A 21,366-nucleotide genomic window follows, 5' to 3' on the forward strand; every position below is an offset into this window, starting at 1 on the left:
TGTAATGCAAATATATCATGGCTTGGACTCTACTGATTTCTTCTACGTTCTTGAAACATTCTGCTTGAGCTAAAAATGAAATTACAAACCAAGGCTGCCAGCTGGTCCCCCAGAGTATATCGCAGTCGTTTTTCTCCTTTACCAACCCATTTGTGCAGTCCTTTGTAGGTTAGGAAAGGAAGCAGACAGACTGAACTTAGCATTAATTTGGTTTTCCCTAAATTATCTTAATTTAACATGACTGGTAAATGAGTCTGAATGAGCTCTTTCTTTATACTCTGTGTTTTGTGCTATTTTTTTTTTAACTTGTCTGTACGATGAGTTGCAATAGCAGTGTTGCTTTGAGATTTTTAGACAGCTTTCGTGTTTAGTCTCTTATAGCTACATATTTGCATGCATGGTCATATCCATTAGCGAGCTAATTAGAAATATATTAAGTAGCTCTGGTGAAAAGCATAGCTAATACATTTCAGTGTTGGACTCTGTGTCTGCCCCTTGTTTCTGGTAATTAATTCTAGCTGTTCCATCTGCAAAGTGGTACAGAAACACAGCATCAAATCGTACTTGTGACAGATTGCCAGACTACTTTAAAAACAACAAAAAACAAACCAAAACCAGACTGAATATTAAAAATGTGTTGGGGAAAATGCACTTATATAATAAATTATATGAGCCATGCATGGGGTAATGGCAGTGCAGTAAATTACATGATTTCTGCAAGTATCGGATAAGCTGCGTTCAATTTAAATGTCTGGCTGCATCGCTGTCACGCTGGTCAGGAGCTCACTGGGGCCCTTTGTAGCATTCCTGTACTCAAAAGCTTTGGACTTGAAATCTCTCTCTGCTTTTCTTTGCCCTCAGCTACACAATTTCTGAGTACTGCTGTCCATTTGTGGCTGCTGACAGCTCAGCTGAGCTGTCGCTGTTGGATGCAACCGGAAAGCTTGTGTAAGTGTTCAGGCTGTTGAGGAGAGCAGGTAACATAGGTCTGGCTTGCATGAGAGATGGCATACCCACTACCATGCTCTGCTGTGAATTTGTTAGATGTGCTTCTTAGACCAAACTAGCAGAGAAGTGGCAGGAGTTGTGCCAAGCACTGTGACAGCTTGGAGGGCAGGAACCCAGGTCAGTGCTGCTGTCACAGGGGACAAGCAGGATTGTTCCTTTCAGCAGCATCTTACACAACTCAGGAAAAAAGGGACCTTATAACCACAGCCTGGCTTTCTGCAGAGAGGAGGAATTCAAGACGTGCTTTAGAAGGATATGGTGCAACAGAACGGCTGTTTATCCCAAGTCAAGCCACCTTAGTGGCCCAGGACCAGGCTCAGGCTGTGTGCCAGGCTGGTCGTGGACAGAAGAGGTGCTCCGAGTTCCCTTTCTGTCTCCTCACTGGTGGAACAGCCTTAGTTCTATGTTTTCCTCCATGCTGTCCCCTGTGCATGTACAGATGAAGATATTTGCCTCCCATGTTCCCATGCCTGCTCTGTGTTCAGGTTAGCAAGCTGATGAGGAGCATCTCTTGGGCCAGATTCAGCTTGGGGCAGCTTTGAGATGGAGCTCTGTTAGCTCCCAGTGCTGGTTTTGGTGTGCTGTTCTTTTCCACTTGCTCCCTGCAATTATTCAGGGGAGTTAGGGCTCCTAAATAGATGTAAAAATGGCAGATTTAAAAAAAGAAAAGGAAAATACAATAGGAAATAAGCTGTTTCTCTGCAGAGCGAGCCAATGCCTCCTGAGCATGGATTGCATGCTCTACACTGTTTATAAAGCATCTTGAGGCCAGGAATATGGCTTGTATTTGTTTCTCGAGGCATTAACTGTATTTAGTAAAATTGAATGCAGGGGGAATGCAATTCAAGAAAATACACCAGCGTTGCTGCACAAAGAATTTACTAGTCCACAGTGGGGTGCTTCCTCTGAGTTATTTCCCCAGTTCTCATTATTGAGCAGTTAGGGAGTAAAGCTGGGAGAGATTGCACAGCTGAGTTATGGCCACTGCTGCAGGAAGGAGTTTCACCTGCTTCGTGCAGCCTGTTAAAGAGAATGGATAATGACGTTTTAAAGACTTCAAAATATGGGAGGCTTTATAGAGTAGTGTGGCGTAGTTGTCTTACGGACGCTGCTTTTTGCATATTGCTGGTCTGTGGGAAATTTAGAGACTCCTCATTTCTGTGGAGCTAGAGAGATGCTTCTGATCTGCTGTAATAAAATATAAAGTAAAGCAATAAGTTTAAAATGAAATGTTTTAATGATTTCCTTGTCGAGCCCTTATGAAATCAATCCCCACCTGTGAAGCGTTTAAATTCTGTGGCATCAGCATTCCCTGACAGAATAGAATAATTCAGGAGTTCTTGTTAAAACACCCTCTTACAAATTCATGTGGACGGATGACATTACCACGTTCAGTCTTAAATCCCATTTGTACCCAGACTGATTGGTGCCCTGTTTGATGATAGGAAGTGCTGGGTCAGTAACAGCCCCACAGCTACCACAGAGTCATCTTACCTTCTCCTGGATTCAGGGCTCAAATGCTGCTGAGACTATGGAGTTTCAAATTTACTAAACCAAGATGATTTGCAAAGGAACATTCTTATCTGAAAGGAGAGCTGTGGTTTGTCCTAACCCTAACAATTGCAGATGGTACTATGGACATGACTCCTCTCGGACTGAATCACCATCCTGTGGGATTGAGCTTCTTCCTGTCATCTTTTTATTTTACATCAGACTTTTATTTCACGTGTATTAAAATTCCAATTTTCATGTCTATGTTTTCAGGTTTTTCATATGAGTAGCTTCCAGCTACAAGTACAGGTTTCTCATTCGATCTCTGCAGTAAAAGAGGCTGTAGACCCATATCAGTGTTGTGACTGCTGAAGGTTCTGCTCCCATCCTGGGTTATCAGCAGTGCAGAACAGCTCCTAGATATTAGTCTAGATAGAATACTGGAGGGCCGCACTGACGTCACCCTGGAGCCTTTTCTTCTCCAGGTTAAACAAGCCCAACTTCCTCAACCTGTCTTCATAGGAGAGGTACTCCAGCCCTCTGAGCATCCTGTGGCTCTCCCATAGATGCGCTCCAACTGCCCCATGAATGTGTATGCATAGGAAATGTTAGCACATCGTACACGTCTTTGAGAGTTTATCCAATGTTGTTTGTTCTAACTCGGCATTCATCATAACCAGAAGCGTAGCTGTAAATTCATATCTATGGAAACTTTCAGCACTTTCAATTAAAACATCATAAAGATTTTGGTGGTTTGTTTTGCAAGCCGGGTGTGAGAGGTAGGAATGGAGAATCTGAATCCCAGTTCCTGGCCTGTGTGCAAGTGGCTATCCAGTGCTTTGTTCCTGCAGCTCCTCAGCTCAAACCCTGCAATTCAGGCTCTCCTCCATGCTGTCGTGGCCTCTATACAAGGGCTGATCTTACATTCTGGGTGGGTTACAATAAATGAGCGTAGAGCTGAGTTTCGGGCTGTAATTCTGATTTTTCTGCACTCTTACAGATTTTAATTGGACTCCATCCTATTTGCAGTGTTTTTTTAATTTTTTTTATTTTTTTTTTTATTTTTTCCGTGTGTGTGATTTAATTGAGTAGGCAGTGTGAATTTTGTGGCATTCGTGTGCATGCAAGAGAGAGAGAGATTTTCTAAGTGTTCAGTGTTCACATAGACATAAACAGGTGGATTTCCAGCAGAGACATTTGCATTTGAAAACCTGCTCTAAACGGGCTGGGATTTCCCAGGAGAAGCAGGAGCAGCAGTGAAACACAGCGATCGATCAGCATAGAATTGTGTGAGCATTTGATGGGCAAAATGTTGTGGTATAGAGACAGGAGGCAAGAATAAGTTCTTTGTGGTTTTGTTTCATCCCTAAAAACTGTGACTGAGGGGCTTTTATCATTTAAAAAATACAACTAATCAGCCACGTTTGGGCTAACCTGGAGAATATCAACAAGATCCTTTGCAGCTCTGCTGGTTTTGTCTGTTTGTTTAATCCGATTTTGATATAGGAAAACTTTAAAATCATATTTTTCATTTCTGTCTTTTTCACTGTACATCCCAACTCTAAAAGCAAAGCAATACTATGAGCTGAGTCCTTCAGTCGCAGTGCTGGAAGTGTGTAATTCATTGTATGTATAGATAAACTTTTTTTCTTTAAGCAGCTCCATTTGATGTGTCTGTTCTGTCTTAGTTTTAATGAAGGAAAACATTCCCTTACTTATCACAACACTTCTGTCCCGTGCCTTATTTTAGGGGCCAAGCTTCTTAAGGAATTTAGAGTTATTTTAATTCTTTCTTAATCTACTGAGGTGTCTGAGAAATTTGTCTGAAAACCCGTATATAATAAACGTTCAAACCAACACCAATGGGGACACCTGGTGGAGGAATCATGAGTTGCCCAAGATACTGTGGTTTAAACCCACAGACGTGTAGGCATGGGTTGGCTCATCAGTGAGGTGCCTTTTCAGATGGGAAAGTGCTCATGGCTGGTTGCTTTGCTTCTAGTTCATCCACAGGGCAAGCATTGGACACAGGTGTTCTGCTGTACCCTCTGGTTTGCAGGTGGGATGCGGGGTTATCTGGGGAGTTTGTCTGTCTGAGGAGGAGAAAAAGAAAGGGATTCTTGCAGTTGCAAAGAAGGAAGAGTAATTTCTGTCTCTTTGTTTAGGTGGAGTCCATTCTGACTTAGAATGAAATTTATAGCCTGCTGGTTTTCTCATTGTTTGGGCAAGAAGGAACATATTAATTACAGTTCTTCACCAGAGCCAGCAGGCAATTGGAAGAGAAAGTGACTGACATAGAATGTCACAAGTTGGGCAGCAGACTGGAGGTTTTTATTAGGTATAGCAAAGTATGATTTAAGTCTAATTTACATTTCAGAATCTGTTTTCTGTGGCAAACCAAATATAAATTGTTGTTGAATAGGCATCCCATGCAGCCCACAGGCTAACTGTGCCCTCTCACAAAATGAGACTAACAGTAAATTAGGGAGGGACCAATTGAACTTGATGATACTAATGGCTAACATTTATTTATTGCCACAGGACTAACTCAGGATTGGGCACCATGAGCAGCAACCAGGGGCTGAGCTGGTCCTGACCAGAGGTTCCCAGCTGACAGTGGTCAGGAGCAGATAGTTGCTAACAGAAACATTATTCTAGCATGTTTTCTGGACTAAATATTTCCTGTTTGTCTTCCCTGTAGAAAACACCTTCTGCAGCGGTGACCATGTGTCGTGGCACAGCCCTTTGGACAACAGTGAGTCCAGAATCCAGCATATGTTGCTGACAGAAGACCCTCAGATGCAGCCTGTGCAGACTCCTTTTGGGGTCGTTACTTTCCTACAGGTATGGCACAGCAGTGGTGGTTCTGGCACCTCTCAGGCATGGGATGCATTAAGCGCTATGTTTTATTCAGCTTTGATAAGTAAGGTTCTTATTCTTCTGTTTTTGTCCTTTCTGTCTTACTTGATTACTGTGGATCTCATCTTTGAGTTGTTATTCTGGGCATATTCAGTAAGGATTTTACTGGGATTGAGCAATGGCACGTTCAGTTCTCAATGTAGAAGCCTACTTCATGCAGAAAAGGTTTACACCTCAAAACAGACCTGGAATTGAGCATTACCTTACTGCTCTGAAATTTCAAACAGAAATGTAAGGTAACAAAGCAGAGAGAAATGCTTAATATTGTTACTTTAACGTAGAACTAAATTCAAATTAATGCTATGTCAATGTTAGTGGGTGACACTCCATTGGTTTCATTTCTAGGAGAAGTTTGCAGTAAGACAGAGTTGCATTAGCATTATATAGTGAACGAAACATAGCCTGCCACATAAAGGTTTTTTAGAGGCTCTGTGAGTTTACCTCTACTGATCTACCATCTAAGGTAGGTTGCTTTGAGAGACATCTCTTATATGTTAACCTTACTCTTCAATGAACAGAGCTTCCTTAGCTAAACAGATTTGCTTGCTATCAGAGATTTCGTTTTGTCAAGTGGTGCCCCTTGGATGAGGGCTACATCAAATACTTTTAATTTACAAATGCAGTTACTAACCATAGTGACAGAACTAACATAGCTCCCCCTGCTCTTTAGAAAAGCTCCTGCCATGTGGGACAACGCGTGTTTTATTTTACAATTACAAGCTTCAGGTTGCTTTTATTTGTCCTTGGCTGCAGTTGCAACACATAAGGGGAAGCTCCAGCATCACAGACCTGCATAAGGCAAATGCTGTGCAAGGGCAAAGGCTTTCCTGAACCTTCTCTTTTCCCGAGAGCTCTGTGTTTTACCAACAGGAAAAGAGATGAGTGTGGGATTAATAAGTAAAAGGTGAACTGTGGGATCTGGAAGCAAAAATAGAGTCAGGCTAAGCGGGGTGATTCCTGGCTGATTCCCCAGTCAGTGCTGCATTAGTCCTCATCCTTTCTTTAGTACCCAGCTGCTTGGGATCAAAGGGCAGTCAGCTTGTTGCATCCTGAAGTTTTTGGACTCTAATCTCCCACAATACATACGGTTGTCTTAATTTCCCCTTTGTTTGATGCTCTTTGTTAAGGATTTATTTTGACCAATGAGGGTGAATGGTTGCAAAAAGTAAAGAATAAATGTGAAATAATTTCCTGTTTAGAGTCTCACAGTTTGTATGCTGTTAGTGAGTAGAAGCCCAGGGTGGGGTGTGCTGAATTGAGAGTGATTCAGGCTGTGCGTGGAGGAAGCCTGGGACATGGGTGGGGATGGAATGCATTCTCAGGGCTAGGTCCTGAAAGACTGAGCTCTGTGAGGGGCAGAGGAGTTAAGGTGTGCAGAAGTGGGTGCGTGCTAATGTGGGTAGTTTTCCACACAGATTTCTATCAGTGCACATGTTTGTGGTAAAGGCATGTCGTGTACTTTTGGTTACCTCTCTTGAGAACTTAGTTTTCAGTTTTCCTCTTCGCTGACAGTTCACCAGCTGATCACATTCTGACTGAAAATTTGATGTCATCGGAAAAAGTTTAATATCTTGAGAGGGGAAATAGAAGTCCACGTCTAAAGTCTTTTTTTTTGTCTTGGGAGATGAATCATTGGGCTGCAAGGCACAAGCTGATGGATCAGGGGAGAAAAAAACACTTGTTGACTTCCTTGGAGTATCTGATCTCAGCTGCTGTGAGAAGTATGTCTGGTATTGCTCAGTGAGGCAGATCCCAACCTGAAAAGCATCATACCTTGCAGAGAAAGGCAGAAATCTACAGTTGCCTGCACTGAAGAGTGGATTATGTGGTGTGTTAACTTTATGGTGGTGGGTAAGATTAAGCCAGTCAGCAAACAGTGCTGGTCAAGAATTTATGAGCACTGAAGCATTCCTTTGTGGCAGTGTATCTTTTACCTGATTGAAATTGCTGGTTTGTTACCACGTTTGCTCCTAGCAATTGGCCAGCAGCACCGTGCTTGCCATGCGCTTAGACCCTGACCTGTCTCAGCGTGGTCTGTCTTACATGAACTGGTTTGAGGTGTGAGAACAGACCAATGGATCTTCAGTAAACTCTGCTTCTTCACCAGGCACCCCTTTTAGTTTAGTTCACACTCTTCATGCAAGATTAAATGTTATATGCCAGGGGGCATGTTGAGAGCTTGCAGAGTCCCCCTGTTGTTTCAGGCTCCATTTGTCTTCACTTATCTACTTAGTTGAAAGGGATGGTGCTTCTCTGTATCTACACAGTTTGACCCAGCACCATGTGGCCTGCGTTCCTAACAGTTACCACACAGTTTCCATCCGGTTTAGTATCTCCATTTTATTTATTTCAGATTGTTGGGGTTTGCACTGAGGAACTGCACGCGGCTCAGCAATGGAACGGGCAAGGGATCTTGGAGCTGCTTCGGACTGTCCCAGTGTAAGTGCTCATGTTGCCCCAGACAGAGGAGTATTTTGACAGAGAACAACTCAGTTGTTTGTTTTTATTAACAATCTTTAACTTGTTGATGGAGCCTACGCTGTAGCCAGGGATGGGAATTCATTGCAAATCTGTTCTCACGCACAGACATTTAGATGGCAAATTAATGCATGTGGAAGTCCACATGTTCAGGGTGGAAATGAATGAGCTCTTGAAAGCTTAATTTCCTTCTTATGCCTGCAGCATATTTTCATTGGTTCTCCCTGAAAGAGCCAGGGCAGCTCTGACCAGTGACCTCTCTGTAGTTCTAAGGAGAGGAAAGTGAGGGTCTGCTTTACTGTGCCTAGGAAAGCTTGGATGGTGTCTGAAAGTGAGGACATCAATCTCCAGGAAGCCCCACTTGACAGACCAATTTGCAGAAAGAGGAGTATTTGTGATGTAACAGAATGAACTTCACTATCTCCCCTGGCAAGACAAAGATAGCATTATCATAGAACCACAAGGTTGGAAACGACCTACAAGATCATCTAGTCCTACCGTTATGTTAAGGAGGAGATAGATTTCTAAATTTCACATGATACATTGATACTTTATTTGCTGTCAGGTTGCAGATAAACTTTTTTTTGACTTGCAAATGTGTGGCTTAAATGTTTTCCTGTACGTTCTGAGGAGGTTATTGCAGTGTGATAGTAGCTCGAAAGATGTTAAGGAAAATGAATTTTGAATACTTGTGCTCTCAGCGGGCTGCCACAATGGGCTGTAACTGATTGATGATTTGGAGGAGTCCAGCCTTTGCTGCTGGATTTCTTAAACTTGAACTTCTCCCATTTAGGTACAAATGCTGATAATTTGTGCAAACACTTGAGAGAATTTGTCCAGCTGCAAACTTTGTTTCTGGAACCCCAAAGCAATAAACAGTCTGTAGTTCCCTTAATTCCTATGTATATAGACACAGCACCCTTCTCTCCAGTCAGTTCGCATATTGGCTTTTTGGCTTTTGTGCTGTGCTGCAAGCACCTTTCCAAGGATAAAATGAAGTCCAGAAATGTGCCAGGTTCAAAGACAAAGCTGAAAGCTGCTCATGTGAAGTCAGGGTAAAAGACTCTTGCATCCTAGTGAGGAACTGAAACAGATGGCTCTTCTGCAGTTAGTACCTTCCAAAGTGATGTGAAAAAGAGTAGATATCGATGCATTTGAAAAACATATAAAATGTTAACTTTTACTGGTCTGACTTCAAGTGTTTTTGGAGATGGTAACACAGGGCCAGAGGAGGGGGCTTTTGACTGCAGTGACAGAGTATCTAATGGGAAAACAAAACATTTCTATGGTGATTTCAAAAGACTTCTAGTGAGAAGTGCAATCTGAGGCTGAATTCTACAGCCTGTGTGCAGAGTGACCCTAAATAAAAGTCCCTGTGTAGTTCATCTTCACAGTAAGCCGTTTTGTATCACCTTTGTTGGGAAACATCTTGACTCTTCCAACTTTCATTGTTAATGAAAGCAAAGATTTCCCTAAAACATCCAAGTATTCAGACAAAATGTCTATTGTGAGATATTCATCAGAGCATGTAAGAAGCTTTTTATGGTACTGAACATGATTGCTGATCTCAGCAAAAAATGAGGTTCCATTGGGAATCCTGCTTCATCTTTAAATATGTAATAGAGGTATAAATCTTCACCTCATGCCATACTCATCCTTCATATGCTTAGGCTGCACCAGACTTCTCAGTCCCATTTCAGTTACCTATAAAACACAGCTCAGTCTTGTGTGAGTAAGTGTATCTATGCAAGGGGCAGATTATGGCAGACCTAACTGCATTGCAAGACTCGGTGGTGCCAAACACTAAGCAGGTAACGGGTCACTGACGGTTTTCATTATCAGCACAAGTCCTTGTTTGTTTCATTACCTTTCTTTCTTTGTAGAGCTGGAGGCCCTTGGCTGATAACAGACATGCGAAGAGGAGAAACAATATTTGAAATTGACCCACATCTGCAAGTATGTCTTTAGTTAATAAAATATCATATCTTTTGTAGTAGTCAAAGGAGATTGGCCTAGTGGTACAAAGTAGTTGGTTCTGGGTTGTGTTTTTTTTTCTGAAAAGGTTCTTTGAACATCTCAGTTTTTGTAATAATCTCAGAACGGTCCTAGAGACTCCCTTTGCCCTCTTAGTAGTACTTTGAGAGCGTGTCCCACCCCAGATGGATGGCAAATCTGGGAAGACTTTTACAGAACGTAGAACTAGAAAACAACGTTATATAAGAGATAAACTGGTAAGATTTGGACTGTGTGTTTTTAAACTTTACAGTTATGTTTACAGAATATCTAACAGTACCTGATTCAGAGATAACAGATCAGGATCTTCCTTTGCTTTATATGTAAGGACAAGGAGAAATAACATGCAGAAAAATTTAAATCAGTTAAGTATTTTTTTTTCCCCATAACTAATGTGACAGTGTAGGTCATTCCTGTAGGATGTCACGTGAGGCCAAATAGTATGAATCTGAGATATAATGGCAAGCTGTAAGTATTGTTTGCTGCTGTTAGTAGTACACGCAGGAGGATATACTCAACCCTCTCTATCAGAGCTCAGTTTAATTTCTGAAGTTAAAAGATAGGAGTAAGACTCTTCTAGAGGGATTACTGTCCCATGGCATACCTCTGGTTCGTATGTCTGGGAGGCAATTCTGCACCCCTTCAGCAGAGACGTGGTACTGCAGTATGGGATTCCTGGGCAAACCCAGTGTGGTTCTGATCTTGTTTCAGAGAATCACTGAGTGTTCCCTTTAACTGAGAACTTATGGCTTAGTCTGGTAGGGCATGTGCATATGTGCACGTTTTGTACAAGCTCTCGTGTTTGCTTCTGGTCTGTGTGTCTGTATCTGATTACCCTCTGTTGCCTCACAGCATCTTTTATTTGGAAAGCTTAGGAAGGAAACCAAATTCTACTTTTACTGTTCTTAAGGTTTTGTTCATCTAAAATAACAACCCCAATCCGAGAGAGAGAAAAAAGTGTTCCATAAATGTCCCACAGTGTGGGAGCAAACACAACTGCAAGTCCTATAAAGTTTTTGGGCTTTTCACAGTGTTGCCTGCGTGTCCTCTCCCCTCCTGGAGGGTGTTGTCTGTTCTCCACAACACTGGTGATTCCTGACGATAACAGGGGTTTCTTCAATTTACTGTAAATGAGTAGTAGCTCAGCTTACTGGAATGTGAGTCAGCCAAGACAAGTTAAGGCACATGAAGAGTGCTTCTGCCTCGCACTGTGTCCTGCCACCAACGGCTGCTGTGTCTGTGGTCTTTCCGGACTTCCTCACGTTAAAACATTCCTGTTTTCTGTTCTCTCTTGCCCCTCCAACAATGAATATGTGCAGGTGTGTGTGCTGCTCCTTTCTGCTAGGCTCCTGCAGAAGCCTAAAACCTGTGTGGGGCCGCAGTCAGCTCTCACCGTGCATTTCCTGCTCTGCATTAGTGGACAAAGAATAACATGTCATTCGTTCACCTGGCATTTTAGTGGGGGGGGTGGGGGGAAGATAAGGGGGTGTGAAAAGGGAGAGAAAATTGTTGGATTGCTTGGAGCACGCAAGCACGTCGGGCAGCCCAGGGAGTGGGTAGAGCTTGTTTTGAGGCTGCATTGTTTCTTGTGGGAACTGTTGAGGCCTAACCCCAGCCCTGGCAGCAGCAGCTGTACTTTCTGTTCGAAGTTGCCGAGAATGGATCCCAGCTAAGATGTCATCCTGGGATGTCAGCAATTAACACTGTGGCAGTGCTGGCTGTTCTCTGTGCAGTCAGGCTTTCCTGTAGGCCACTCTCATTTCCCTGGCACTGCTGTCACACCATCCCTGTTGGTCCCCAGCTCCGTGCTGATGTGCTGTCTTAGCAGATATCTCAGAAGAGAATAAAGCTGATTTGAATTTCCTGAGTTGCGGTTGCTGCTCTGCGGGTCACACTGCAGTGCTCTGGCTCATTTAGAAAGGGATCAATGACTTAGAAGAGCCTCAGAGCATCCCTCCCACATGCTGAGAGGAAAATGGGACAGAAACATCCTTTCTTTGAGGAAGGAAAAAGCTGAACCTCCTTTGCCCTAGGCTCCTCCTGCTCTGCTTTGCTGCCCTTTCATGGGAGGAGGAGCAGCCCCTCACCCATGCACAGCTTTACTGTCTAAAGATGGGGTGAAGTTACTAAAACCAACTGAACATTGATTGGGCTTTTCTTGTTTTGATTTGTTTTTCTGTTTGGATTTTTTTGTTTGTTTGTCTTCCTCCCCTGGACATGCATGTTTGCAAACACAAGCATGCAAATCAGGCTACCTTAGGCCAGCTTGTTTCCATCAGATCTCCTTGATCTCCCAGGGATGCCAATAGAGCAGCTTTTCTTTCCCTGAGGAAGTGCTCTGGAAGCCAGCTGAGATGCAGACAAAGGGCTGCGCCCCTCTCCCCTCCCCAAGGCTCTGTGCCTGGAGTGGGGCCTCCAGCTGTGGGGATAAAGCAGCACATCCCATAGATTCTCCATCCGGATGCGGTCCTCAGGGCCCTTTCTCTCCCTGCTTGGGGCCAGTTTGGTGGCTCTCCCATGCTTTCTCAATGAGTGGAATGAAAAACAACTGTGCTGACAAGCTGAACCTCTCTATGCTGACTGCTTTGGGTCGTCGCAGAGCTCCCTAAAGAGCCTCATGGTAAATCTTGCATAGAGCGTCATTAGCATATGTAGCATCAGATGTATTTCTTTTTCAAACTTCTATTTCTGGGCAAAACAACAGATTTTGTGTTTAGGACATAACAAAAGAAAATCCCAACAGATGCATTATTTGTCACATTTTCCTATTACTTTTTCAGGGAAGCTACTTTCCTGTGACGCCAGAGGAAGGTCCCAGGGAGTAGCTTTCTCTGGGGGAGAGAAGCAGAAGGAGGCAGTCTCTTGAATGCTTAAATGTAAGCCAGGACAGCTGTGGTCTTACCAAAGCTGCAAGTTTCTGCCTCCCTTTTGAGGCCAGAGAGCCAGTGTAGGAAGGTGACCGTGTTTTAAAGAAGTCACTTGTCAGACAGGAAAGGGCAGGAGTGCATAGAGGAGGGTGGGACAGCAGCCAGGTGGATTCCATCATTTTAAACTGCAGCACAACCACATCCCAAGTGTTATGCTTATTTTTGAGCTGCTCAAATCCTCTCCTGAATGGTCACAAGAACAAGTAAAGCTCTTTATAGAGTACAGCAGATAGAACTGGGCAAGGGGAGGAGTGTATGTGGGTTTTAGTATGGAAACTGCTTCTCGAGGAACAGATCTTGCAAAGCACTGAATGCTCCCACGGTCTCTTGACTCTAGTGGCAAGGTTAAAGCAGAGGCCAGGAATAATGATCTGCTCCTGTTGTGTAACACAGCTCCACTCTGCCCTCAAATCTAAAGAGTTTCTGTCCTGCAAGCAGTGGGTCTTATTGCATGTTTGGGGCTGACCCAGATGTATGTAGTGAAATGGAGATCATTGAATAGAACTAGAAGTGACATCCCTGCAAACTGTGAAAAGGAGCCTGATTTATTCAGCGCCAGTGGAGAGGTACCAGCATTCTGAGCAGCCCTAAGTTTGTTCAGCTCAACATTACCCCCTTGTGGGAAATAGGTGGAAAATCAAAGTATCAGCAGTTCCCATTAGCAGGTAGGTGTCCTCTGGCTGAAGCTTGGAGTTCAGTCTTGTTGGCAACAGATGCGGGTGTCCTTGAAAAAAAGGTGCGGTGTCTGAGAGCATCCGGCTGCTTGTTGTTGATGTGTGACACCAAACGGTGGTTACGTGCTTGGAAAGTATTTTGCCAAGAGCTCTGACACTTGCATACAGATGGAGGCCTCCTTGCACGTTTGTCCTCAGCTGAACATCCCAGCACGTTAAAAAAGCAGCGGTTGTACGAGCAGTCTACAGATGATCTTTTGTGAATGAGAGATCACTCTGTGCACTTCTTACTGGGGGCTCCTTGGAAAGGGAGTTTGTTATCGGTGGCAGGTAGACTGCCAAGTTGTGCTGCAAGCAGGAGTGCTTTGAGTTGTTGTAAACTGGAGTTAACACTGAAGGAAGCAACCCTGTATACCTCAGGTCTCTCATTTCCACCTCTGTCTTCTGCCTGTGAGCACCAAGCAGTGAAGCATCAAGGAAAGGACAGAAGCTCAGCCCAGTCTGTCCTGGTTTGTTTCAGTTCAGATCAGCTCCTGATTTGACTCATTGTGCAGTCATACTTAGCTGGTACATCAAAACATGGATGGATGGAGCTAGGCTGGGTTTCAGCTCAGGGTCAAGCCACATCCAAAAAAGTTGTGGGGTTTTGGATCTTTTCAAGCAGGAGAGAGTCGACAAAGGAATTGAGACAGACGGCTCAAACCTAAGTGGAGTGAGTGCCAAATGTGCCTGGGATGATCTCAGCCGGCCCCCTGAGGATGACGAAGACAGCAGGAGCATTTGCATCGGAACCCAGCCACGGCGGCTCTCTGGGAAAGGTAAGAGGTCCTGGGCTGTGGCACTGCCTTGGCTTTTGGGCACTGATGAGTCTGGGTGGTGCCCTGGGGGTACTAGCAAACAGCACATGTGCTAGAAGGAGTGATAAATGAAATTTTGGTGTGACTTCTTTAAGAAGGGTAGGAGATAGAGAAGGAAACCCTTGGTTTTTCCGACATATGTCCTTCAGGTTTTAGGCTGTTTCTCATCTAAATCTGCAAAGTTAAACTGAGCACTGGATGAAACTAGGGCTGTAAACACCTGCAAGGTGATGCAATTGCATTTTCCTAGGCTGTATTTCCTTTTTAACACAGTCGCTTCTTGGGCGGTACATTGGACTGACATTGCACGTTGCTGTGGCTGAACTCAAGTGATTCTTGCAAATGTGGAACTCTGGAAAGAAGAAGTTGAGTATGGTGGAGTTCCCCTTTTGCAGCGAGGTGCCATGTCAGGGTACAGATGTCATGGACGTTAAGCATGCTTGAAATTATTCATGCTAACTTTCAAATGGGTGAAGTAATAACATGTGAGGGCTTGAGATTTCTTGGAATGAATGATGTGTTCCATAGGAATTGTATCATATTTGTTTTAAGTCCATAATAATTAAAAAATAAAATAGCAACCACTAAGTGTATATGTATAGGGTTCTGCCTGGCCTCTGTGGAAATATTTTGAACTACACTGGATTTAAAAAGACTAGACAATATTAGCCCTGCAAATGGAAAGCCCAAGACAGATATAAATGGTGATATTTGTATGTCATGTTCTTTAAGAGATTTTGAAATCATTTTAATATATTTTTCTCCCCTCAGTCATCAAAAAAGAAGGGGAAATTTCTAAGCAAATTAAGGAAGCATCCCCTTAAAATATTTGGCCACTTGACATTGTAGGAAAATGAAAAAGCGAGGACACTGCATCTGCACTGCGTAATTCGTAGTTTATTTTCTAATGTGAGCTTGAGGATGAAATTATCCGCATAAAAGGTTTTTCTTTTTATGAATTTGGTAGTAAATGAATCAACAGATTTTCAAAACCAATTGCAAAAACTCCAGGACCTCCTTGCACTTGTTTAGTAAAGAAGTAAGCTCCCATGATGCCTAATGGGAAAAGTGGCTTCCAGCACAAAGGCTGGATGTGTCAGAAGGTTCTGCAAGAGCCGCAGAAACAGCAAACACTTCCTTTATGAAAGCATACAAATCTACTCAGAATTTCTACATCAGGGGGCATAGTACCAGAGGTTCCAGTTCTTGCTTGACATAACATTGCAGCCCAGGGAATTCAAGCTGACTTTGTTAAGTGGAATAACTTAAAGGTGCAGGAAGTGCTGTTATAAATTCACCCTTAGTATCTCTTTATTTCTTCCTGAAGGATTTAGATGCAACAGGCCTTTTGAGAAAAGCTGTTGTCTCCTTGTGTTTGGGATGTTTCTGGGGACTCTGAGTCACGTTAAAAAAATTCTCTTTGCAGATACGGAGCAAATCAGGGAGACTCTGCGAAGAGGGCTGGAGATTAACAGCAAACCTGTTCTACCTCCAATAAATGCACAAAGACAGAATGGGTTGAACCATGACCGAGCACCGTAAGTACATTCTTCAGTGATGGGAGGGTATAGGAGCACAACGTGGAAAACCAAGTTAAAGCTTGCTGAGAAAAGGCTTGTCAGGAAGGGACAGCTAATAGTAAATGCTTACAGAGTCCAAAGACAGAGATGGAAGAGTTGTTCAAGGTGGGTTAATGGGCTACTACTCAGGAGGGCAGATTTTGAAAGGAATTTTGCACAGGCTTGTTAATATGGAGTGGCTCTGACAGTGCCTTTTAGGATTTGTTGCTCATGGTGTACAGTGTTTGAAATTGGGCAGGACTGAGCCATATAAAATTACTTTTTCATATGGTGTTGTGGTATCCAAAGAGCTACATGGCACAGGTGAGCGTTGCTGATTCTGCATGTGCATTTTATGTCAAAGTTCATAATTAGAAACCTTTTGGTTAAAATGTTGCTGTTTTTTTTTCTAAAATCATCTTTGTTCTTGCCTGGGAAGGCAGGTACTGGTATTAATTGATGCCAGTATCACCCTGGTGTCTTACAGACTGTAGACTAACAGGTGAGTAAAGTGGGACAAGATGGGCCTGTAGGTCTGTCCTCATTCATAAATTTTGGCTTCAGTAAGTCTATAGGAAGTTATGCGTGGTTTCAAGCCATCTGCAGTATCTGCACTTCAGTCTTGTGGGTTTCTTTCCCTTCAATCTTAGGCTTATTTCAGTTACTAGTTGAATCTCTTCCATCAATTGTAACTTTTTCATCTAAGTGGCAAAGAAAGGCATGCATCTTTGCACTCTCTTATCTTGGTATTTCCTTTGGTTTCCTAGTCTCCTATGAACACTGTGTTCCAAGAGTAAAGATAGTCATGAAATCAGCTCTTCACTATAGTGCTAGGCAGCATCCTGCTCTATTTCAATTCCATTTTCATTCCTAACTCAAAATATTCCTTGAATAGAACTCTGATGTCCTTTCTTGCTTCATTTTCTGGGTGACCTCTCATTTATGTTTGTGTATGAGTATTTCTGATTTGCCTGGTACTCCAGGGGAAGTATTAACTGCTGATGCTGTGTACTAATAGGTAAGATGATATATTGGTGCTGATTTAAAAAAAAAAAGGGAGGAAAAAAAAAAAAAAAAAAGAAAGAAAAAATCTCTGTTGGCTTTATTACTGCTTAAGGAATAACCTTATTTCTTATATATAGTAATTATATGGAGTCCGATCCTGACCTGACTCAGATTCTGAGTATGCTGTCTTGTGTGAAGGTGGGTCCCATTGAACCATTGGTGGGTCCCATTGGCCCTTCTGAAGAAATGAGATGACGCTATCTGATTTGCAAGCATCACACCCAGTCTTAGGAGGCTGGAAAGTACTGAGCTGGATTTCTCACAGATGCTGGGCTCTGCCTTCCCAGGTACAGCTTTCTGTTTGCAGTGGCTGGGGGAGACCAGAAACGTTTGGGTGCTTACCAGGTCAAGGAGGCAGCTGATGGGTAAGCTGCAATGCTGGGTGGTAGTCATTGCTTAGATAAGAAGGCTGTACATTATCCAAGATATGATAAGCACAGATACACTCAAAACAGAGTGCTGAAGTGTTAAGGTGGAGTACACAGATATTTACCTGAGTTTTCAACTGCTCTGAGGTAGAGAGGAAGGCAGGTCAAAGTCAGAGGTTTGTGTCCTTGGTAGTACCCTTTGTAGTAAAGTTGTCTTACCCGTAGCAGCTGAACACCCACCCTCCCTGAAGCCCGAATAGCAGGAGTGGCTGGTTCCCTGTGTTTGTTTCCTAAAAGATCAATGCATTACTCCGAGGTCTGTGGATACTGCTGAAGAAGCTGATAGCTAGCCTGTTTCCCCATAATAGCAATGCAGTTAACAAAAGAGAGATATTAAACTAGTGCATGTTCTGCCAGTGTTACTGGTGTGATAGTTATCACCTGAGTGATGGAGGAAATCTCAGTTCTAAGAGCAGTGTGTCTTCATATCTCCTTCCTCCATTTTTACCCACTGCTTTGAGGAGAGTCTGGAAAGCATCCTTTCCAACTTGTGCAGTGTTTCTTCCTTTCCAGTTCGTGTAATGGATACAACAGGACTTGTTTGATGCGCTGAGAGTATTGTAGTACAGGAAGCTCTTACAAAGTCTGAGCCTTTCTTAATATGCTTTCTCAGCATGTCTTAAGCATTTGAGCAAGGTTGGACAACCTGCCCCTTAGTACGTGAGTGTGGTTCATAGTCTTTCAGCTCCTACTGCTGCAGAGAGATGTAGCATAGGAATTCAGTTTTTGCATGCAGTAGTATATCCGCATCCACATTCCCTGTAGGTATGTGCAGTAGCAAAGGCTGAGACATGAAAGACACAAAACCCAGTGTATGTATAGTAATTTCACAGGACTTCACAGGCACCTGATGTGGACATCTCTGCCTATGGATCTGGTCCTTCTTACACAAGAGTCTGTACAAGGTACCTTGCTTCAGGCCTCTTCGGGCTGGTTCTCAGTTCTGCCCTTCACAAGTCATCTAGCTATTGAGCTTCAATTCTGAGTCTATAAAATGAGACTAATAACAATGTCATCTTCTTGAGGCACCACCAGGATAAATATGTTAACGATTACGAGGTGCTGGCTGATGGGAACCAGGCTTGTGTGTAATCATATCCTGCACTGTACACACCAGACCATAAAATATCAAAGCCATGGTTCGTTGCAAGGGTCCTGTGAATAACTGGTGCGTTAGGGGCTCCTCAAGAACTTGACAGAAACACTCTGTTGGGGCATGGCAAGGTGTTCCAAATCTACTTTCCATAGGGAGCACTGCAGAGCCCTGGCCATCAAATTTGCACTCAGCTGACATTAAGATGTTAAAGGCTGACATAGACTTTAATGGCTTTGTGCAGGAGAGGAATTTGCTGTTTATTTATCATAGATTTGCAGCCACTGACTGCTTTCCTAGTAGCAATCTCCCCTTTCTCTTCTCCGGCCTCTACCACCCACACACAATAATCTGTCAAGGCTTAGAGTAGGCAACGTATTCCACATTCAGTGTTACTAAATACATCAGAACGCTCAAACTTTTGAATGTTTATTTGTATGAAATGTTGGGATCCAGATGCCATAAGCATTTCCCCAACTTGGTGTTGTTACAGTTTTCAGTGCTTATGCAAAATCCTCACATTGTTTAGCTGCAGATAGGGCTTGATTCAGTGTTCTGGCTCTAGCAAAGCACATACTTACATGTTAAGCATGCATATTACCAGTTGCTCGCTGTCCCAGAGTCCTAAAAAAAGTTCCTTTGAGAAAAAAGCTGGTTTCTGTCAAAACCCTTTTGGGCAGCTGTAGTACTTTGATTCATTAGTGTTATTACTGTAGACTGTGTAGCCATTTTTCTGCTATGGATATGAATAAAGGCGCTCTTAATGCTTAAAACTGCATCAGACATCTGTTTCTCAAAATGACTGTTAGCTCAGTTCATAAGCAGCCATTAAATCAGTTTGTATGCATTTAAGGAAAAAAAAACCAACAAAAACTAAATAAATCTTTGGAAACATGTCTAATCATTTTGACCATACGTAACATAATACTCTTGATTACACCTTGGAAAAATGAGGCGTGTATGAATACAAATGTACCCTATAGGAGAACGTAATTCATTTCTTATGACCCACTGGCTTGGTAGGTGCAGCTCAGGCAGACGGGAAGGCGAGGCTCCCCATCTCCTTAACTGCAGATTCACCATAGTTGGATGCTGAGCTGTTCCATTCAGATGTCAGACTAAACACTGCTGCTGAGGCCTCCATTGGCTGGAGGCTCCAGATGTCAAAGATCAGTGACACTTGTTGAGTCTCGCTTATTTTGCTGTTTAATTTCTTGACGTTGTAAACTTTAGAGCTGTCTTTCCTGTGGGGTGGGTGAGTAGTAGCCCCACTTCACAGATGAGGACAGAGGAATTAATTTGCCACAGTTGCTGTGAGAGCCAGGGTGGGGAAAGGGGAGTTCTTGACCTTTTCCACCCCTCAAGGGTCCCCTTGATCACGCAGCACTGCTGAAAGTGATGTTTTTCTGCCCCTTGGCTGACTCAGTCTTACTGCTCCTGTCAGCTGAGGCTGGAATAGAAACCCAGAGCTAGCAAGCTGCACTGCTGCATGAGCTGAAGCTAAAATTATCAGTAATTGCTACACTTCATTGTTCTAGGTTTCAAGTAATGCCCACGCACATCCCCAGTGTCTCAAGGTGAGGTTTGATAGCGGAAAGAGGTCCCCAGGGCTGTGTTACTTGGACAAAACACAAGGCTGAACCAAAATCTGTCTGCTGTTTATCACCCTCCCTTTCCTCAAGAAGGATAAAGTAGCATGGTTCAACTCGTGCATGGTTCCCGTGTTTCTGGATGGGATTTATTTCCCAGGGAGTGGCACACTGGTTCCCTGGCCACTCATGCACAGTGGTCATTTGTCCAGGAGCCCACAGCACATGCCCCAAAGGCCTCGAATCCCATCTGCGTTTGATTTCCAAGCAGAAAAACAGTCAGAGTCTAGGGATCCCTGAACATATGGTAGCTCTGTGCCCGTGTGCTAATTCCATCCAGCCCTGAACAATTTCCAGCTGTGTAGGGAAATGAAGGCAGGCTCCTGGCAAATGGAGCAGGGAACAAGCCTCTGGCAGGTGGGTCTGTTGGGGCTGTCCTGGCTGTGACCTTCTGCTGCAGGGCACCCCAAGCATCCCAGGTTGTTGCCTTGCCTTTGTGGGAAGTTGTATCACTACAGAAATCCTCCTGAAACCACTCCTGGTGATTTCAGTTACTTGCTGTGGTGTAGGATCAGGTTTGGAGCATGTGAACGAGAGTGCAAGCTTGTGGGACTGGAGTCCTCTATGTGTAGTCCATTTGACTGGTAAATAGGGCACCCTGATTGCTGCTTTTGTTAAGTGCTGCGTGTAGCATTGGGTTAATGCAAATCAACTAGCTCAATTTGAGTAACATTTCTGAGGAAACTCTTAGGGTGGTATCAAGACATAGGATTTGCTTTGAGGCAAGTGTGAACTTTGCTTCTCCCAGTTGCACTAGGTTTCGCTTGCTGCTTTCTTTGGGCGGAGGGGAGCTGTTGTCTGTGTAGCTGGTTTCCTGTCTTCAGTTCTTGGAGGCAAACTTTTACATAAAGGAGAGCATTTCAGCATTCTCTGAAAATGTCTTGTTTTGGCTAGACTTTCTGATTCTGCAACCACTAAGCAGTAAGTTTCCAACCCAGGCCTGCTTATTTAGGCATGCTCCCTCATGGAGACACATTCAGTGGTGTCTTGCTTGAGTAAGGAATGCTGAATGGGGGGAGGCAGTGTGCTTTAGGGAGTGTCTCATCGCGAGCCTGAGTGCTGGGTGACAAGCCTGCAAACTAGGAAAGCAAATGTCTGGAAAACCAGTGTCAGTAAAGTGCAGAGTGGTCACCGTGCTAATAATTTTGCACTTCTACATAGTTTTCCTCAGATGAGAATCAAAAAGTGCTCTGCAAACACTGACT

At 43.5% G+C, this 21,366-nt stretch overlaps 1 protein-coding gene across 2 annotated transcripts in view; it reads left to right on the forward strand.

Moving 5' to 3' along the window:
* SUFU (SUFU negative regulator of hedgehog signaling) overlaps positions 1-21,366 on the forward strand; it is an 83,203-nt gene that overhangs the window by 36,064 nt on the left and 25,773 nt on the right. Inside the window, exons 4-8 of one of the 2 annotated variants that reach the window (XM_072340645.1) lie at positions 5,201-5,343; positions 7,772-7,857; positions 9,780-9,852; positions 14,172-14,328; positions 15,794-15,905. In XM_072340645.1, the coding sequence (XP_072196746.1) occupies positions 5,201-5,343; positions 7,772-7,857; positions 9,780-9,852; positions 14,172-14,328; positions 15,794-15,905 (571 nt within the window). The remainder of the gene's footprint in view (positions 1-5,200; positions 5,344-7,771; positions 7,858-9,779; positions 9,853-14,171; positions 14,329-15,793; positions 15,906-21,366) is intronic. The other variant, XM_072340643.1, reaches the window with a different exon arrangement.

The sequence above is a fragment of the Excalfactoria chinensis genome, chromosome 6 (genome assembly GCF_039878825.1).
Source record: "Excalfactoria chinensis isolate bCotChi1 chromosome 6, bCotChi1.hap2, whole genome shotgun sequence".
In the NCBI taxonomy this organism is placed as follows: domain Eukaryota; kingdom Metazoa; phylum Chordata; class Aves; order Galliformes; family Phasianidae; genus Excalfactoria; species Excalfactoria chinensis.